Source organism: Peromyscus leucopus, chromosome 3, assembly GCF_004664715.2.
Source record: "Peromyscus leucopus breed LL Stock chromosome 3, UCI_PerLeu_2.1, whole genome shotgun sequence".
NCBI lineage: Eukaryota > Metazoa > Chordata > Mammalia > Rodentia > Cricetidae > Peromyscus > Peromyscus leucopus.
The window spans coordinates 10,074,087-10,091,569 of record NC_051065.1 but is presented as its reverse complement, the minus strand read 5'-3'; the positions used below and the strand labels follow the sequence as shown (position 1 = coordinate 10,091,569).

The 17,483-nt window shown below is 41.5% G+C and overlaps 1 protein-coding gene across 1 annotated transcript; it reads left to right on the top strand.

Moving 5' to 3' along the window:
* Positions 1 to 1,404: 1,404 nt before the first annotated feature.
* Positions 1,405 to 8,824, top strand: Cav2 (caveolin 2). Its single transcript, XM_028871769.2, has 3 exons — positions 1,405 to 1,639; positions 1,963 to 2,150; positions 6,698 to 8,824. The coding sequence occupies exons 1-3, from the start codon at positions 1,490 to 1,492 to the stop codon at positions 6,846 to 6,848; spliced, it is 489 nt and encodes a 162-aa protein (XP_028727602.1). The 5' UTR covers positions 1,405 to 1,489; the 3' UTR covers positions 6,849 to 8,824.
* The last annotated feature ends 8,659 nt before the right edge of the window (positions 8,825 to 17,483 follow it).

The following is a 17,483-nucleotide window of genomic DNA, read 5'->3' as shown; positions in this document are numbered from 1 at the left end:
TCTAATTCTCAAGAAAGTCAGCCTGTTTGAATGAATGCAGGAGAGTGAACTACAGGGGAAAAGCAGTCAATGTAAGGCCGGTGTCGTCCCTTTGAATTCAAGAGAACTTAGATGAAATGAGGAAGGGTGAGCATAAATGCAGGGGCAGCTGGAGGCTTGAGTAAAAGCGCTACATGAGGAGAGGAGGGGCCACCAGGTCCTGGGATTCAACCCTGTGACATTCTGCATGCTGCCACTCTGCCAGCCACACACTGCAATAACAAAAGATTCACATTTTGTTTAACTATAAAAGACAGAATTTTCGCTCCAAAATATGTCCCCCATTCAGCTCCTGTTTTTTATTGTTGTTTGTTTGTTTGTTTGTTTGTTTTGTTTGTGTAACTTTTATTATTCCCCAAATAGAGTTTTCTTTTTCAAAGAACCCTTCCAATCCAGTTCCTGCAAGGGATTTGGTATGTGCAGCTGGCGCTGACCCCTGCTGAACGTGGTACATGGTCCTCCCATCTCTTGGGCTCTGGGCAACCTGCAAGCATCATTCTAAATCTATATTCACTAAATTCCTGTTTCCCACAAGCAAATGTGTAAGTTTACCATCCAGTAAACCCTTTATGCCAACTCCTCCCTTCTGAAGCTCTTGAGAGAATGATCAGCAGGCTCCTTCATGTACTATGGCATGGTTTTGTGCTTCTGTTTACCCTGCTCCTATGAGGGTATTGCAGATCTGTCTGCATGTTAGTAATTCCTGAAATCTTTGAACAAAATCCCGACTCAAGGGAAAATCAAGAGTTAGCTGTAGTTTGGAGGTAAAAGAGCAGACCTCTCCTTGAAGTATGATGGTGCAAACTCCCAGAAAAAGTCTCACATACTCAACTCTGGGAAAACTGAAGGGCTGCTGGAGTCCATCACCTGTCAGTCAGTACGCTTGGCTCCTAGCCTCACTGTGCGGCAGCCACACTGATGGGATCCCTACTGTGAGTTAGGGACCAAGTAAAAAGTTCTGCATGAATTAACATCTATTCCCTCAGGATGAGGAGCAGGTGCCAATGACATTAAACTAACTGAGGGAAATGCAGACTTTCCTATTGCTTACCCTACAAGCACCTCCAGACCTCCCTCCAGTACACACATCTCCCTGGCCAATCTGCTGGCCTTTAGGCACCCGGGTCTGAACTGCTAGCCAAGTGGCCCTGGAGGCCCACTTTGCCCAGCTCCACCGAGCCAGGAGGTGACTCATCCGGCCGCTTCCCCGTGCTCCTTCGGGCCCTGGCAAGCAACTGGAGAGGTGCCCTCCCACCCCGCAGGCCCGGCGGGGCGGGGCGGGGCTCGGCCAGCCAAGGCCGGGAGCGGGAACCGGCAGCGGGAAGCGGCCACCGCCCGGGCAGCGCGACCTAGGCGAGGCGAGGCGGGGCGGGGCTGGGCGCCACGGGAAGGGGTGGCCCGCGCTGCCGGGGACCGACCGACCCGAGCCGCTCACGCAGGGCCAGGCACGATGGGGCTGGAGACCGAGAAGGCTGACGTGCAGCTCTTCATGGCTGATGACGCCTACAGCCACCACAGTGGTGTCGACTACGCAGATCCTGAGAAGTATGTGGACTCGAGTCACGACCGGGATCCTCATCGGCTCAACTCGCATCTCAAGGTGAGTTTCAGGCAGGTCGTCACCGAGGCTGGAGGCTGCTGTGGGTCCCTGGCTCTCTGCAGGAGGATGCCCCTTTAACTCCTGCCCATCAGTGGTGACTGGTCCTGTTGGCCCGCACAGACAGCCCTCAGGCTCCCTGCACAGCCAGGAATGTTTGTCCCAATTCCTGTGTGCCCACTGTCACCCTAAGAAACGCTGGGAATACTCTATAGCCATCTTTCCTGTGGACTTCCCCTGCTTATAAGGCCTCTGCTCCCGCCCCACCACCACCACCCCTCCAGACAGGTTGGTGACAGCATGGGTCCTGTGTCTTGTCTCTGCAGCTAGGCTTCGATGATCTGATTGCAGAACCTGAGACTACACACTCCTTTGACAAAGTGTGGATCTGCAGCCATGCCCTCTTTGAAATCAGCAAATATGTGATCTACAAGTTCCTGACGGTGTTTCTGGCCATCCCCTTGGCCTTCGTTATGGGGATTCTGTTTGCTACCCTCAGTTGTCTGCATATCTGGTGAGAAGGGACACGCGGGGTGGGTCTGCCTTCTGAAGCATAGGGGTGTTTTTATCACCTGCCCCCTGTTCTTCCTATTTCCCAGGCCGATTTGCAGAGAGAGCTCTTGCATTGGTTCCCAAGCAGTAGCAAGACTTGAGAAAGCTTGAAGGGCAGTGTGCTTTCTTTAGAATAATAGTCCTTTAGAATAATAGCTAAGAGTTTAAACAGAAGGAAGCAAGGGCCTCTTTCCTGGGTGTGATTTTTCCTTCCATGCAGAAGGCTGAGCTGAGGGCGGAGGTGGGGGCTGGAAGGCTGCTTCCTGCCACAGGCTGCTCTCTCAAGGCCCTGTTGTGACTTGTGCCTGTGGTTCTGGGCAGGTCCTTTCTTTCTTTCGTTGCCTTTTATTCAGGCACCATCTGTGCTTGGGTTAAACAAGCGTGATCTCAGAGCAGAACACCACAGTCTGACCAAACAAGAATGGCAGGCTTTGGTAAACAGTGCTGTGGATGGGGACGCTCAAGTTTTGCTGTTGGTAAATGGTAAATAATGGAACCAGAGGAGATGGGAGGTGTTTACAATGACGGTGTTGCACACCCACCGTGGATGAATGAAAACTCAAAGTATGCAGCAATGAAATAAGGCCATTGCATTATTCCTTCACCTGTGAAGCATGAATGAATATGACATCTAGTTACAAGAAAGAGAAATATGGAAACCCAATGAACATCGGTGGGATGTTTGTGAGTAACGTTACTCACATTCAAAATGCATCATCCATTTTATAGAGCATTTTTAAGCACTCAAACTTTTCTTAAGGGAAACAGCATATTCCTTCAAGAAATTCTTTTGTGTTGAAGGTTGTCCACTTTATTCAAAGAATCCTCCTCAGTGTCACAATAGTTCTCAGGTTGACTCCTCAGGGAGGTCCTGCGGCATGTGTAACCACAGGCGCCACTGTGTAGTTCTTCATTTGACAAATCTGATAGCTCCTAACACTGAGCACTGAGATGTATTTATACCCCAATATATTCTCAGTGTTCACGGTTAGGGGCTATCAAGTTGGTTCATTCTTCCAGTCTCTACATAAATTTAGTTGCTGTTAGCTAGTTAGTCCTGCACACCAAGTCTATTAGATGCTCAGTCTTGCTGAGCAAGTACACAACATTTTTTTCAGCTTGCCCATCGCCTGTGAGGGGGGTTTAGATACAGATGTGAATAGTGAGAAAACACCACTGAACTCTAATGGAGAAATTGGGAAAGGAGGGCTACTTTGTGAGGGGGAAAAAAGTCTTTTAAAAGATAAACATAATTCAGATGACCAGAGGATAAACAAAGCCCACCAATTTAATCCCTTGAGCCTGTAAGCAGCCATGTTGGAAGTTCCCAAAGACTGCCAGAGAAGAGAAACCCTCTGCTTTATGCACATGCAGATCCACACCAACTAGACGTATAGTTATGTCATATCTGACATTCCCACACATGTGGATTTTTCCCATGCCTAAATCAACATATAAAACTGGACATTCCTAATTAACTAAACCCGCCAATGGAAGGTCTAAGTTAGTTATTTTTCCTGCTTTCAAAAACGTGAAAATAAAAAAGGGTCCCTCATGTACTGTGATTTGCTAGCTTTGATGCTCTTTGAAAGTACAGAGTGCAGATTGATTGACAGCTCTATAGGTCTTCTCGTACCTTCTGTGGAAGAATTGGGGGGAAAAAACAGAATTTTTCATTTGCTAAATAGACATTAACAGTCCTCCAATGACCCAAAGGATGCTTTTCTCCACCTGGCTTTCCCAAGAAGGGGAGGAGTTCTGTGTCGGGTTTCCACAGATGAATCATCAGCCCACCTTCCCTTTTAGCCACATGATATGTATTATTTAACTTCAGCTTGTTTTTCAAATTGCATTCATGTGGGACATTAATATTTAACTGTCACATAGCTGTCACCAGGTAGCTGTGAATCTATGCTTAAATATTACTTTGTGCCTGGATGAAACAGCCTTATCATTAATGGATTACATCCCTAGACAGATAAGCCAGATCAATGGGATGCTGTATTGAAGAGTAGACTCATGTGAGCAAGCATGGGGTTTGTTTCCTTTCTTTTTTTTCCTTTTAAGTTGTTTATTTTATATTTTTAAACAAGGGATTGTTTATTGTTTAACCAAAGTTAAGAAAATAAAAAAAGGGGGGGGGCTTTTAACCAAATGAAAATGTCACCACACATCTCATTTTAGATTTTTGTTTTGATTGTGGTTATTGCTTTGGGAGGGCATTTGGTTGGTGGTTTATTGATTGTTTTGGTTGGTTGTGAGCACAGAGCTCATCATGTTGCCCAGGTTGACTTTGAACTCCTGGACTCAAGGAATCCTTGTGTCTTAGCCTCTCCTGTAGGTGGAACTGCAACTAAACCCCACAACAGCTAGACTTCAGATTCTTTGCCCAAATAAAGAACAAAAACTAAAATATGAGCATCTAGTTATGTTGGACCTTCAGCCAAATGTTCAGGTCTTTAGGACTTAGGAGATGATTTTGTCTGACTCATCAGTCAGATCCATTCACCATTTGGCAAACAAGCTCACTATAAATAAATGCATCATAACCAAAAAAAATGTCACTGGGGCATCTATAATTGTATTTGCCTGGAATGTGATGCAAATAGATGTCCAGTTGCTACAGACAGATTGTTCAGCATCCATTCTAGATGTTTTCAGTACAGTGCAGGGCTGTGACAGCACAGTCATTATGATGCTGTAGTGTAAAAACAAGTAACAGTCCCTGATCTCAGGCTATTTATCCAGCGGCAGCACACAGAATCTGGAGATTATGGAGTATTCATGAGAAGTGCTTAGTTAGCTATGTCGAGCCATTTATCATTTATCATCAGTCTAAACGGTGTGCCATTTTAGAAGAGAAATGATTCACAATGTTGAGAACATAACTTAAATTCTACACCCAAGGATTGTTGAGCTCTCTGATACAAAGAGAGAGTAACTTTGAAGAAAATAAAATATATTCATCACATCCAATGAGCTGAAATCTTCAAACATGGGCAACTGGAGTTTGTTGCATCGAAAATGCTCAAATCCCTTTTAGAGCCCAGAGATATAAGGGTTATGAAGATAGAAAAGGATTAGCCTAAGGAAGAGTAGAGAGCCCAATTTGTTCAGGGGGAATTGGGTTTGATTAACAAACTTTCAGACATAAAGTTCAAACTTTTACCAATTTGAAGTTATTTTTGTTAAATTTTTTCATTACATATTCTGATTTTGACATAGGTCTGTCTATTATTATTTTTTATATGAGGACCATGTGGACATCTCAGAGACATGCAATAAGACTTAGCTCATACAATAAGGCTCTGTAAGATTTTGGTCTCTTTTTAACTTGTGGCAGTGTGTGGAAGTGACATTCAGTGAGAAGCATGTGGAATAAGAAGTGAATAGTTGCCATCACTCAACTTTTAGTCAGTTGGTTAGTTCTAAAGCACCCATAGTTAATTTTCTTATAGAATTGTCTCCAATATTTAGCAGCTGGAACAAAACATAACATAAACGTAGTCTCTGTAGATGGGCAGTATGAATAATTCAGCTTTCTAAAAATATATCCATCAAGCACACAATCGCTGATCCTTTGGGTTGAATGCAGCAGGTCTTAAGTTAAGACATATTTAAGAACAAACCAAGAAAATGGACCTCAGTCTCAACCTGGATAATAGTAAAAATCTCCTCAAGACGTCTCTAGTGACCCAAATTCACAATACCTTTGTGCTCACAGGAAACACTGTTCAGAGGATTACACAAAGAATTCACCTGGGTGATATAAGAATAGTAAGCCATCTTAAGAAAAAGTATACAAGTGTGGGAATACATCTTTTATTTTTGAACTACACCACACAGCCCTTTGTGGTAAGTGTAATTCCTATGAAAAATAATAATATGAAGCAGTTAATTACATAAATGATGACAATATAAAGCTGAACAGAATACTAAGTGCATTTCCATTCAATTCTTAACAGAAGGTGAAGTTCAGCATATATTCTAGAAGGAAAGAGAGAATTCAAGTATCTATTTGCCAGGCTTTTTGATAAATTTGAAAATGAAGAGGTTTGTTTCAATACATTAGAAGCACAGCCAGGAGGCTCCTGCCCAGGAGGCCTGGCTAAGAGAGGAGGCAAAGAGAGAGGCCACAGGAAAGGCAGGCAGGAAGTAGATCCTCAGAGAAACAGGAAGTGCTAGCAGGTAATGTTTAGAAGCAGAGATCTGGCAGAAAAATAAACTGCTTTGTTTATTTTTGTTGTACCATTTCCACTAGCATCCAACCAGCAGAAAGAATATTAACATTTATCATCCATGTGTCTGTTTATTTTTTAAACAGCTTACTTCTTGCACTTCTTATCATTCAGGCCATTGTCCATTTATTTATTTTGAACTGTTGAACCATATTAAAGTGAGTTAAGTCATTATTACATTTGTTCATGCATGTTTGTCAGTCCCCTTGGTAACACTAATTGTTAGTGGTAACACTAACAATGCTTATATTTCCCTCTTCCCCCATTCCAGGATCCTAATGCCGTTTGTGAAGACCTGCCTAATGGTTCTGCCTTCCGTGCAGACAATATGGAAAAGTGTGACAGATGTTGTCATTGGCCCATTGTGTGCAAGTGTAGGACGCTGTTTCTCATCTGTCAGCATGCAACTGAGCCACGACTGACAACTTAGACGCCAGGCCCAGATAATTGGATACTGTACTACTTGTTGATGTAACACTGAAGCACTACTGTTCTGTTCATGCCCCAATTGTTATAATCAAGAAGACTGTTGAGATGGGACCCACGTTCATAAATGTTCACTGACAGATCTTAACAAATAATGATTTCTCCACTAAAAGACAAGGATTTCATATCTAATTTTATAACAAGTATTGGCAACATTCAATGTAGGAACAGACAGTTTTTGCTTTAGTAGAAAACATCCATATGTAGTGATGACTTGGTAATGGTCGAGGGGCAATTTCCTCAAATACTTCAGTAATTCTGTGCATAACTGGTCATAAAAGTATGGGATTTCCTATTCCTTTTACTCTAGGAGTAATACTTTTAAAATTACTTTTACAGATATCGTCATGAGGCTAGCTAGAGATAATATATACAAACATTCTAGAAACTCCATGCAGTAACAAACGCATATACCTATGATAATAACTATCAAATACAAGACAAATAAATGTGAAAATGTGTTCCTCTGAGATATTATTAGTCTGCAAGCCTATTTAACAAGATGTTTCGTTTTGCTGTATATTTTGTACCTAATGCAAGTGTTACTCTAACCCATTTGCTTTAGAATGTTTTTAATATATTTGCCACCTTATTGATCTCATATATAAGGTAAGCAGAGCTACCACAGGGTGACTTTCTTTGTAAGATCGTCTGTCACATATGAGAATTTTTGTAGCTTCTTTGGATTGCAGTGTAAAATGGGCTGTCTAGATTTCCTCTCTGACTTTCCCAGCAAATGTTTTGTAACTGGGGTTCATCTGGCTGTGACCATAAGACGTGGAGTTACTTTTGTTTACTAGACTGTTTTTCTCCCATGTAGTTAGAAGCTTAATCTGTATCCTACATTCCTGTGAATGCTTCGATTACTTTCCAGTAATTCTGGTGCTAGTTAATGATATTTTTATCTATCTCTAACATCTAAGTACAATTTTTACTAGCGTGGCTCATGTAGAGAAACTTACAGGAGAATTAACAATTGTGAGGGTTTATAATAATGAAGTACTTGTGTAAATTAAAAGCTTATAGTTACCATTTTCAAGATATTTTCTGGTATGAATTTTGTGATCTATAAACATTATCCTATGCTTTTTCATTTCTAGAGCCCTAATTTAGCATATGCTCACCATGGCCTTTAAAAAATTGGCATGTAAAAATTTCTACATTATAATTACTATAATTTTTCAAATTCCAGAATTATTATCAAAACCTGAATTAGCATTTTCTTAAATATCCTTATGGGTGTCAAATCGTCATTCAGTGAAAATTAATAAAACCTTTCCAATTTTCCAAGTCTGGTCAGTATTATGTATGGGTTACTAAATTGGAATTCTATTGCAAACCAGATCAAAAGATCATGTCAAGAAACTAAGTTGTAAAGCTCAAACTTTTTTTTAATGTAGTCACAAAAGAAACATTTCAAATCATGCTCAAAAGAGAGGCCATAGCCTGGTAATAGCCACAAAGCGTTGTCACTAACATGAATATAGAGACTGTATTATGTTAGTTTCTAAGGTCAGTCTCATGACTTTATATTATTTTTTTTATAATTTAAGCTTTAAACACTTGGATATATTGATTAACCAAAAAATTTAATAACAAAATACCAACTGAATAAATTATAAGCTTCAACCTTTTTAAATAGTTTTGACAGATTTTTAAAGAGAATTATGTATAATTATATATAAACCTTTAATTTCTAATATATATTATTTCCTTTTTCTGAATATTATTATTTTCAAATGATTTTTATTGAAACTTATCATGAATCATTTTGTACTAAAAAACTATAATTATGGATAAAGCAAATCAAAGTTAAATATGCAGATATATTGGTTCTTTTATCTGGGGCAGTTGGAATTCAAAGGCAAAGAAATTCTCTCATAATCTAAAATAAAATCTAAAAATCAGTAAATGAGTCCATTGATTTTATTATATTTTTTTTTTGCTGCTTACTTCATACATCTGGAAATGAAGGATAAGAGTCTTTTCAAATTCACCAAGACCTCCAACAGCAAGCACATGAGTTATTGTTCCTTGCTGTGTCTCCTGGGAGGAGGAGATGGGTAAATGGCCAACATGCTTGCTCTGCAAGCATAGGACTAGAGTTGGGATCCCCAGAACCCACATAAAAGCCAGGTAGGCTTGGCAGTCCTCTTTAGCTCCATCTCTACAAAGACAGAGATGGGAGCCTCGGGGCCGGCTGGCAGACTAGTCATATCCACAAGCTCTGAGGTCAATGGAGAAACCCTGCTTTGGTGAACGAGGTGGAAATAGAAAACTTCCAACATCACACCTTGGGCCTCTGCATGCTTATGCATGCATGCACACACACACACACACACACAAACACACACACACACACACACACGTGCAAGTGTGTGCACACATGAGACAATGTGTACACACCCACCACAATGCATATAAGAAAAAAAGAATGTTTTCCTTAAAAATTATTAGGACTGCTCATTAGTTCTCAATTCTTCTAACACTTAAAGACATTCTACGAAACGTTTCTGTCACTTGATGAATAATGAGCAGTGGCTCATAATCAACCACTCTTAATCTTTGTAAAATCTCATCTTACTAATCCTAAATATACTCCTGCCTCTATTTCTAAGTCTTAAATACAAAAGTAATAATAATATAAATCACATGTTAAAATACCTTGTATTCCAAAGCCAGATTTTTCCAAAATTATTTTTGGAAAGTAAGTATGTGAAGAACAATTGCTGTTATTGGCATAGACTTTCTTGTGGTCAATTAATCTGACAATAAATCAAATGTTTGGCTTTTTAAAATGTTCTTTAGAGATTGAAAGAACTTTAAAAGTCCCTCTTTAATGGTCATCTAAATCCCACTCACTTATTTCCAAGTCTTCCTTGGAAAGCTGTTCCCTGTAGGAAAAAGATCCCTGCTCTAGATATCAGACATCTTGGTTCCACCCTCAGCACTACCATGACTCCTATGGTACACATCCTGCAAACAGCTTAGCCTCTGTGTCTTGGATTTCTTATCTGTAATGAAAAGACTGAGTTAAATGGTCTCCCAAGAGCTCCACATCCCACTGTTTTCTATAACAGCAAAATTTGGGTATGTCTCTTCTTACAAATCTGTTTAAGGACTATAATAATGATGATAATGAAACATAATATAGTTCCTGTCAGTTATTCAAATGGGATACTAAATATACATCCACAGATATACTTTCATTCTCCCACTGATTATAGGACTCCTTTGTAACTTTGACTCTTTATGACAGGAATTCCTAGATTTGTATGAGCTTTAATATTATTATCCTATTCCTAAATTAACATATTACCATATATTTTCATCAATTAATTTTAAATTAATTTCTATTTTAGATTAATTTGAAGATTTACCAACAAAATCAATGTTTTACCAATGTTATGGTTTGTATTTTTAAATGGTCCCCAAAAGGTTCGTGTCCAAAAGGCTTGGTTATCTGCCTGTGGTACTATTGTAAGCCAGTAGAACCTTTAGGAGTCTGGATCTAGACAAAACAAGCCATGTCCTTGGCAGTGTGGCATGGAAAAAGATATTGGGATCTGAGCCCCTTCCTCTCTCTTTCCTTTCACGTCCTGGTTACCATGAAGTAATCGGTTTACTCTACCACACGTGTTCTCTCTCAATACAGCCCAAGTGCAACAGGACCCAGCAATTGAAACACCTAAAAGAAAATACGAGCCCCAAATAACCCTCTCCATCTCCAAGTTACCCCAGCTGTTTGCCACAGCAGTAGAAAGCTGATTGAGAACCACCCACCCCCATTGTCATTGCCACCATCAGCTCAGGTGTCCCAATTGGCCTCACCCTCTGCCTTCAATCGGTTCTCCGCACTGTGGAGATCCTTGAATGGTGGCAGCACCAAATGTATCCAGGCAGTGTTTTCTGAATGAATAACCAGATGAATAAACAAAAGCAAGGACAATCTGGGTGCTTGTAGAATTAGGAGAAAGAGTCCCATTTCAACCTCCTTTTTTGTTTACAAAAGGAGAATGAAACAGACTGATTTTGGTAAAAGTTTCCTACTTGGATTTTCATGCTCATAAACCCCCAAGAGAAAACTAAACCTCACATAAGGCATGTGAGAGCTGCAGTCCTTCCTCTGGGGCAGCACCAGTTTTGCTGGTCACTCTGCTCATTGCTGTGACTAGATCCTGGACAAATACAACTTCAGGAAGGGTTTATTTTGACTTGTGCTTTAAGAAGGGAAACACTGGGTCATGGTAGGAAAGGCGTGGAAGAGGAGTATGAGGTACTTGGTCCTATTAGCAGTCAGGAAGCAGAGAGCACACAGGAAGGCTCAGAGAGACTCTCTAGACCCGCCCCCATAGACCCTACTTCCTCCAGCCAGGCTCCACCCCCTAAAGGTCTGTGGCTTCCTGCAGCTCTAGCGACAGGGGACCAATAGGCTCTACTTCCTCCAGCCAGGCCCCACCCCCTACAGGTCTGTGGCTTCCTGCAGCTCTATCGACAGGGGACCAAATTTGGAATGTGTGGCGCATCTCACTCAAGCCATGCCTGTCTTAGTCTTCATTGTCTTACCAGAAACCTATTTTCAAATCTTCAGAATAGGAGTCTCTACAGCTTGGAAACCTGCCTGTAGGCAAGCTTATGCACGCCTGAGATGGTAGTGTCTTTTGACACCCCATTTCCCACTGAAATAAACTGAAACATGGTTTCTGTAAACTTTGACGTGTCAGAAAAGACAGCCTATACATTGTGTCATTTGGAGTTCTGGTACAAATTTAACGGCAGTGAAGAGACCACACAAAGGGCTCCATTTCTGTGGTTGCAACTGTACCCCTGCAGCGTGTCTGTGTCAGATAACAAGGGCTGCCAGCAGTTCCTTGGGCTTGCACAGAGCAGGCAGGAGAAGAAAAGTCGGTAGAGCGGCAATGAGAACTTACCACAGCTGATGCAATTCATCACAAATCAGGATATAGGACATTTCCTCTGAAAAGCGAAGAGGAGGAGGCGAAGGATGTCAGTGACTAGAAATTCAGGATACAGACTTAAGGAATAAGAATAATTTGGTTTTGATGCACCCAGTGTCTTGTCTCTTCACTTCGAAGTAGTAAAATGAGCCAAAGAAGTCTCCCCTCGTTATAGTTTAAAATCATTTTGTACCCTCTAGCCTTTCTCTGGCTAGCATCTGAAATGCTACCCCAGGGATCTTACCTCTGATGCTTTTTAAGTGGAAAATAGCCTTGAGTGGGGTCACATTTCAATTGATTGCAGCCTTGTATTTTAAACTCCAGTGTGAATGGGTAGTCTAAAGGGGACATTGAACGCTGCAGAAGGGATCCCAGGAAGAGCCCTGAGTACCGCATGGAGCACATACACAGACCAAGAAGAAAGCCAGGTTAGACGCACAAAGGCAGGCGGCTGCAATGGCACTGACCTTAACCCTTCCCAGCTCTGTTTGGGGGACCTCGCCTTCACATTCCTAAGCATGGCTCAGTGGAAACTGAATAGGAGTGGAGAGAGTGCAGTCCACAAAAGGGACTTCTTTTTCTCCGTAAAGAAGAATTGCTTTTGTCTTATTGAATGAAAATGGGCCTGGGAGGGAGCCTGGGGTCTCTGCAGGAACCGTGTCCCCTAAAGACCATCCAGGGAGCAACCGCGAAGATGAAAACGGAAGTGTAGCTGTGACCACTTGTGTCTCTTTCACCTTGCCCTGCTCCACTGTCGATCCCAGCTATGGTGTCTGTGACAGAGAAAGGAGACCACAGAGCAGCCAGAGAAATCAGAGGACACCACTTCAACAATTACCCCAAAATAGGACAAGGACACCTATCTGCCTGCACTTGGACGTGTTATGTTACGCAGCTCGGCTGCACGGCTGGAGAAGTCATTCTGCCATTATAAGAAAAGGTAGAGGTGGAGAGGGATGAGAGACAGGAAGAGGCGAGAGCCAGCGGGAAACAGCACGTCACCAAGGGCAAATACTTCTCCCTGATATAAATGGAACAGGAAGAGATGAGAGCAACAGGTCACCTCTAGAGCGTTCTTTTCTTTCCCTGCCTCCCAGCCACTTGTCCCTGAGCACCATCCAGTCACAAAAGGGGAGAGGAGGGCAGAAGGCAGGTCCTGCTTCGCTGAATGGTAGATCAGTTCTAGGCAGCTGCTGTCTCCGCTAACTGGGGCAGTGAAACAAGGACTTGTTTGGGAAGTTGCAGGGCAGAACCAGGCTGTTTTTCAGGGAAGAGAGTGGCAAGGATTAGCATGCTTACTGTAATCCTTCATGCATATAAACCTGAGAGCTGCGCTCTCAGTTCCAGCAACGGCAGGAAGGTGCACATTGGCTAAGTACTTAGGAGCTGGGAACCTCATCTGAACCTTATGAGGTGAAGTCTACTGTCCCCATCTTCCAGATGATGAAATGATGCCCGGAAGTTAAAGGATTTGCTCCCGATCACCCCTGAAATTAGGATTTGAGCCACGAAAATCTGACACGAAATTTTGCACGTGGTCTCCACGGAGACATCTGCTTTCCCTAGGATTCTGTCCATGGTTTCTCCTGTCCGTCCTATTAGTATTCAATCATATAACCTTCTAGAAGCGTGTGCTTTCATTCACCCATCTGAGTCAGTCCCATGACCTCAGAGGTAGGTCCTCTCCCAACCCGAAAGCTGTCCCCCAGCTCTGTCTCCTTCTAAGATAGCTCGATGCCCTGCTTCTCTAGGCACAGCCTTTCTTTCTTTATACAGTCTTACTTCTAGCTCGTACATTCTGTCCAATGTCAGAAAATTATTTTTCCAATGCTATTATTCAAGGTAGAAGTTCAAGTCCCCCACAAGTCTCTCTACAATGTGTCTCAGCACAGCGATTTATCTAAACACTAGGCACATTGGCACATATTAACAGTGACATCAATTTCTGCTTAGGCTAATCAGTTCTCTAAGCAGGACTTATTTGGTGTCTTTATTTGTTCAAAATTTCCTTTTCAGTGTGTCCAACCCTTCATTTTATTCAACTTTGTCTGTCGTTCTATTTTTGAAACCCAAGGAAAACATGTACATTTGTTTATTTTCTTATCATTGAAGATTTTATGATAATTTTCAAAAGTGGGGCTTCATTGAAGTAGAAGATCATATTAACAGTTTAGTTCTATATTGCCATACAGATGTTCAATAGATGTATATAATGTGCAATTGCAACAGTAGTGTATCAGTAGTGTATTATGATTTTTTTTTTTTAAGACAGAGTCTTACTATGTAGTCCTGGCTGTCCTGGAACTCACTATGTAGACCAGGCTGGTTTTGAACTCACAGACACCTGCCTGCCTTTCTCGCTCTCATGAGTGCTGGGATTAAAGATGTGTGCCACTATCATAGGCTGTGTATTATGATCTTGCTATCAGTGTTGATATTATGAAAAATTTGTTTATTCTATCAAAAGTGATTAGCCCTCCAAAGACCAATAAATCTTATAAAAACTTTTATGCAAGTCTTTTAATCTCCTCTACCTTGTAAAACATTTATGTAAATGTGTTTAAATTACATTTTTAATATTTACTTATTTTTTACTTTTTATGTGCCTGAGTGGTTTTGCTTACATGTATGTGTATGTACACTGCAGGCACACTTGGTGCACAGGAAGACCCGAAGAGTGTGATAGAACCCCCAAACTGGAGAAATGGACAGCTGTAAGCCACCATATGGGTGCTGGAAACCAAGCCCAGGTCTTTCAGTAAGCCATCTCTATAGTCCCCTATGCAAATCTTTTCATCTCCATGCAAAAGCCCTGCTGAATGCCAGGAACTTAATGACCCTTAGGACCTTTCTTTCAGGCCACTTTTCCACTTAGCCAATCAGAAGTAGTCTGTGAGGTTGAACCTCAGCCAACAAGAAGGAACAACCAAGATTCCCCTTGAATTAAGAATAAAAGGCAGCCAGCTCATGCAACGAGCCCAGGACCCGGCACCTGGGACTTATGCAGGGACGCTTGGCTTGGTCTGGGAGGGGGGGACTGGACCTGCCTGGACTGAGTCTACCAGGTCGATCCAGGTCCTCGGGGGAGACCTTGATCTGGAGGAGGTGGGAATGGGGGGTGGGCTGGGGGGAGGAAGAGGGGGGCAAGGGGAGAACAGGGGAATCTGTGGCTATTATGTGGAACTGAATGGTGTTGTAAAATAAAAATAAAATAAAATAAAATAATATTCCACGAGAAAAAAAAAAAGAATAAAAGGCAGAGGCCATCATGGCCGTGGGTGCTGCTTCCTAATTCAGTTTTATTACAGTGCACCTTTTTGCCATAGACATTGTCTTCTCAGGGTACTTCCACCATTTTAGGTATTTCTCTGTGCAACACTGCAATTTATATATATATATATATATATATATATATATATATATATATATAAAATTTGTGTAATATATATATGTAAGTCAACACGACTTTTTAATTTTTCTTTTCCTTTTTTACTTGTGTGTGTTTGCATGAGTGTGGGGAGTAGATATGATGTGATGCACATAGGTATGGTGGCCTAAGGTTGATCTTGAGAATCTTCCTATACACTCTTTCTACCTTAGTCTTAGGCAAGGTCTCTCAAACAAACTCAGAGTTCATCATCATGGTTAGTCTTGCTAGCCAGGTTCTCCAGGGGCACACATCTACCTTCTGAAGCTGAAATTAAGGTGAGCCTCCACCCACACCCAACATTTATGCTAGTTCTGGAGACATGAACTCTAGTCCTGTTGCTTGTGTGGCCATATGTAGGAAATAGATGAATTGAAATTAGTACTCCGTGACATAGTTTCCATGAGGTCATCATCCATGATGGAGTGATGTAGTAAGCACACAATTAGAACATATGGGGGCGAAGGTACTAAAATGTAAAGGGGAACTAGAGGAGGGTAAGGCAATATTACAGGGTGCTAAGGGTTCAGCTTTTAGATGTGAATCCATTTAGCCTGTGGCAGCACAAATAAATGTACTTCTTGGCACAAAGCCTTGGTGTCCTATCTCTCTGAGCATGTACCAACAGTGGAACTTTGAGGTGATGTAGCTCTTTTTGAGTCTCCCATACTTAGCCAGAAAGCCCATTAAACTCACTGGTCTCGCCATGGTGTGATATTACTTTGGTCTGTCATTTTGGTGCTCATCTGGAGTGATTGGACATTCCTTCACATTTCCTCAAGAAAAGTTCAACATTGCCATTTTGCAAGTATAAAAAGCAAATGAGTATTTTCTAGTGGCCATGAGCATGGCGATCCCTATGTTCATCTTTTACTCTAATTTTTCAATGGCTGTAATAAAACAGTGCAGTACTTTGCAATAATGGTTATACCAGGGGCTGGGAAGGTAGTTCAATGGTTAAGAGAGCACACTGCTCTTGCAGAGAACCCTAGTTATGTTCCCAGCAGTCACATTGAGCAGCTCAAAATTGCCTGTAACTCCAGCTCTGGTAGATCCAAAGTATGGGGCAAGACATGTGCATATGCATAATTAGAAATAAGAAACATAAATATCTTAAAATATATTGCACCAGACTCCTGTCATAGAGCAAGGAGACTGTGTTGCTCAGTCTTAGCTATGACTAGTTCATATCTGTTCGATCTTCTCTTCCTTTACTTCATTCCTCCCCACCCCCTTCTCATTCAGTCCTGTGAACTGAATATTTTGAATGGCTCTAAAGGATGAAGAGTTTCCTCATTTTGCCATGAGACAAAAATTAATTGTACTGCACAACATGGTTTTGGTTTATTTATAACTTTGTCTTAACTTGCCTAACAAAATTTAATGTTCTTTCTGATTCAACTGCATAAGATATAATACACCAAAATAAGTAAATCACCAAGTAAATGTGTTTCAAATACCAAGTAGTTCTACATACATATATGTTCCTACAAAGCAGTAGTTGTAGACCCAACAATATCAGAGATGGGAGTGACAGTGGACATAGGAAACTTTGACTCGGTGATGCATGAAGAGAAGCCGAAGACACAGCCACACTGTCTTCCTCGATCCCGATGCAGGCTTGCAGAGTATCACAAATAGCACACATTTAGGACTCGATGACAGAAACAAGATGAAGTTTCTCCAGAGACCCAGAGCAAAGCGGATCGGTATCAGCACTAAAGCTCTGTAATCAGACTGTGCAGACATGCATAGGATTCAGGAGCTAGGGCTGTGATCAAAGCATTAAAAATAATAATAAAAAAAGAGAAAATCATTTGGATCAGCTAGAAGATACAGGTGAGCAACCAACAGAATCACCTATATACACTCTGTTTAGTCAAAGGTAAGATCCTGGGATGATCACATTTTTAAAAATTAGATCCTTAAAAAAGCATGGAAGTCTTTTGGTTTGATTTGCCCCAGAGGTTGATTGGAAGGTCACTAACAGCATGATAACTAAAAATAATAATGATAATAAAGTCATCTTTGTTTAAAAGGACACAAGACACATACACGTACATACTTGCATGCCCACCCACACTGAATACTATAGCCGTAAAGATATTCAAATAAGAGCAAAGACAAAAAGATTATGAAATAATTTGTCTGGAAGAACTTTGGCCATGATTAATGCCTTCTACCAG

Excerpts from the sequence above, each read along its gene's own strand:
- Cav2 (XM_028871769.2), top strand. The coding sequence starts at position 1,490 with ATGGGGCTGGAGACCGAGAAGGCTGACGTGCAGCTCTTCATGGCTGAT. Across the intron at positions 1,640-1,962 it reads GGCTCAACTCGCATCTCAAG|CTAGGCTTCGATGATCTGAT; the intron begins GTGAGTTTCAGG and ends TTGTCTCTGCAG. Across the intron at positions 2,151-6,697 it reads CTCAGTTGTCTGCATATCTG|GATCCTAATGCCGTTTGTGA; the intron begins GTGAGAAGGGAC and ends CCCCCATTCCAG.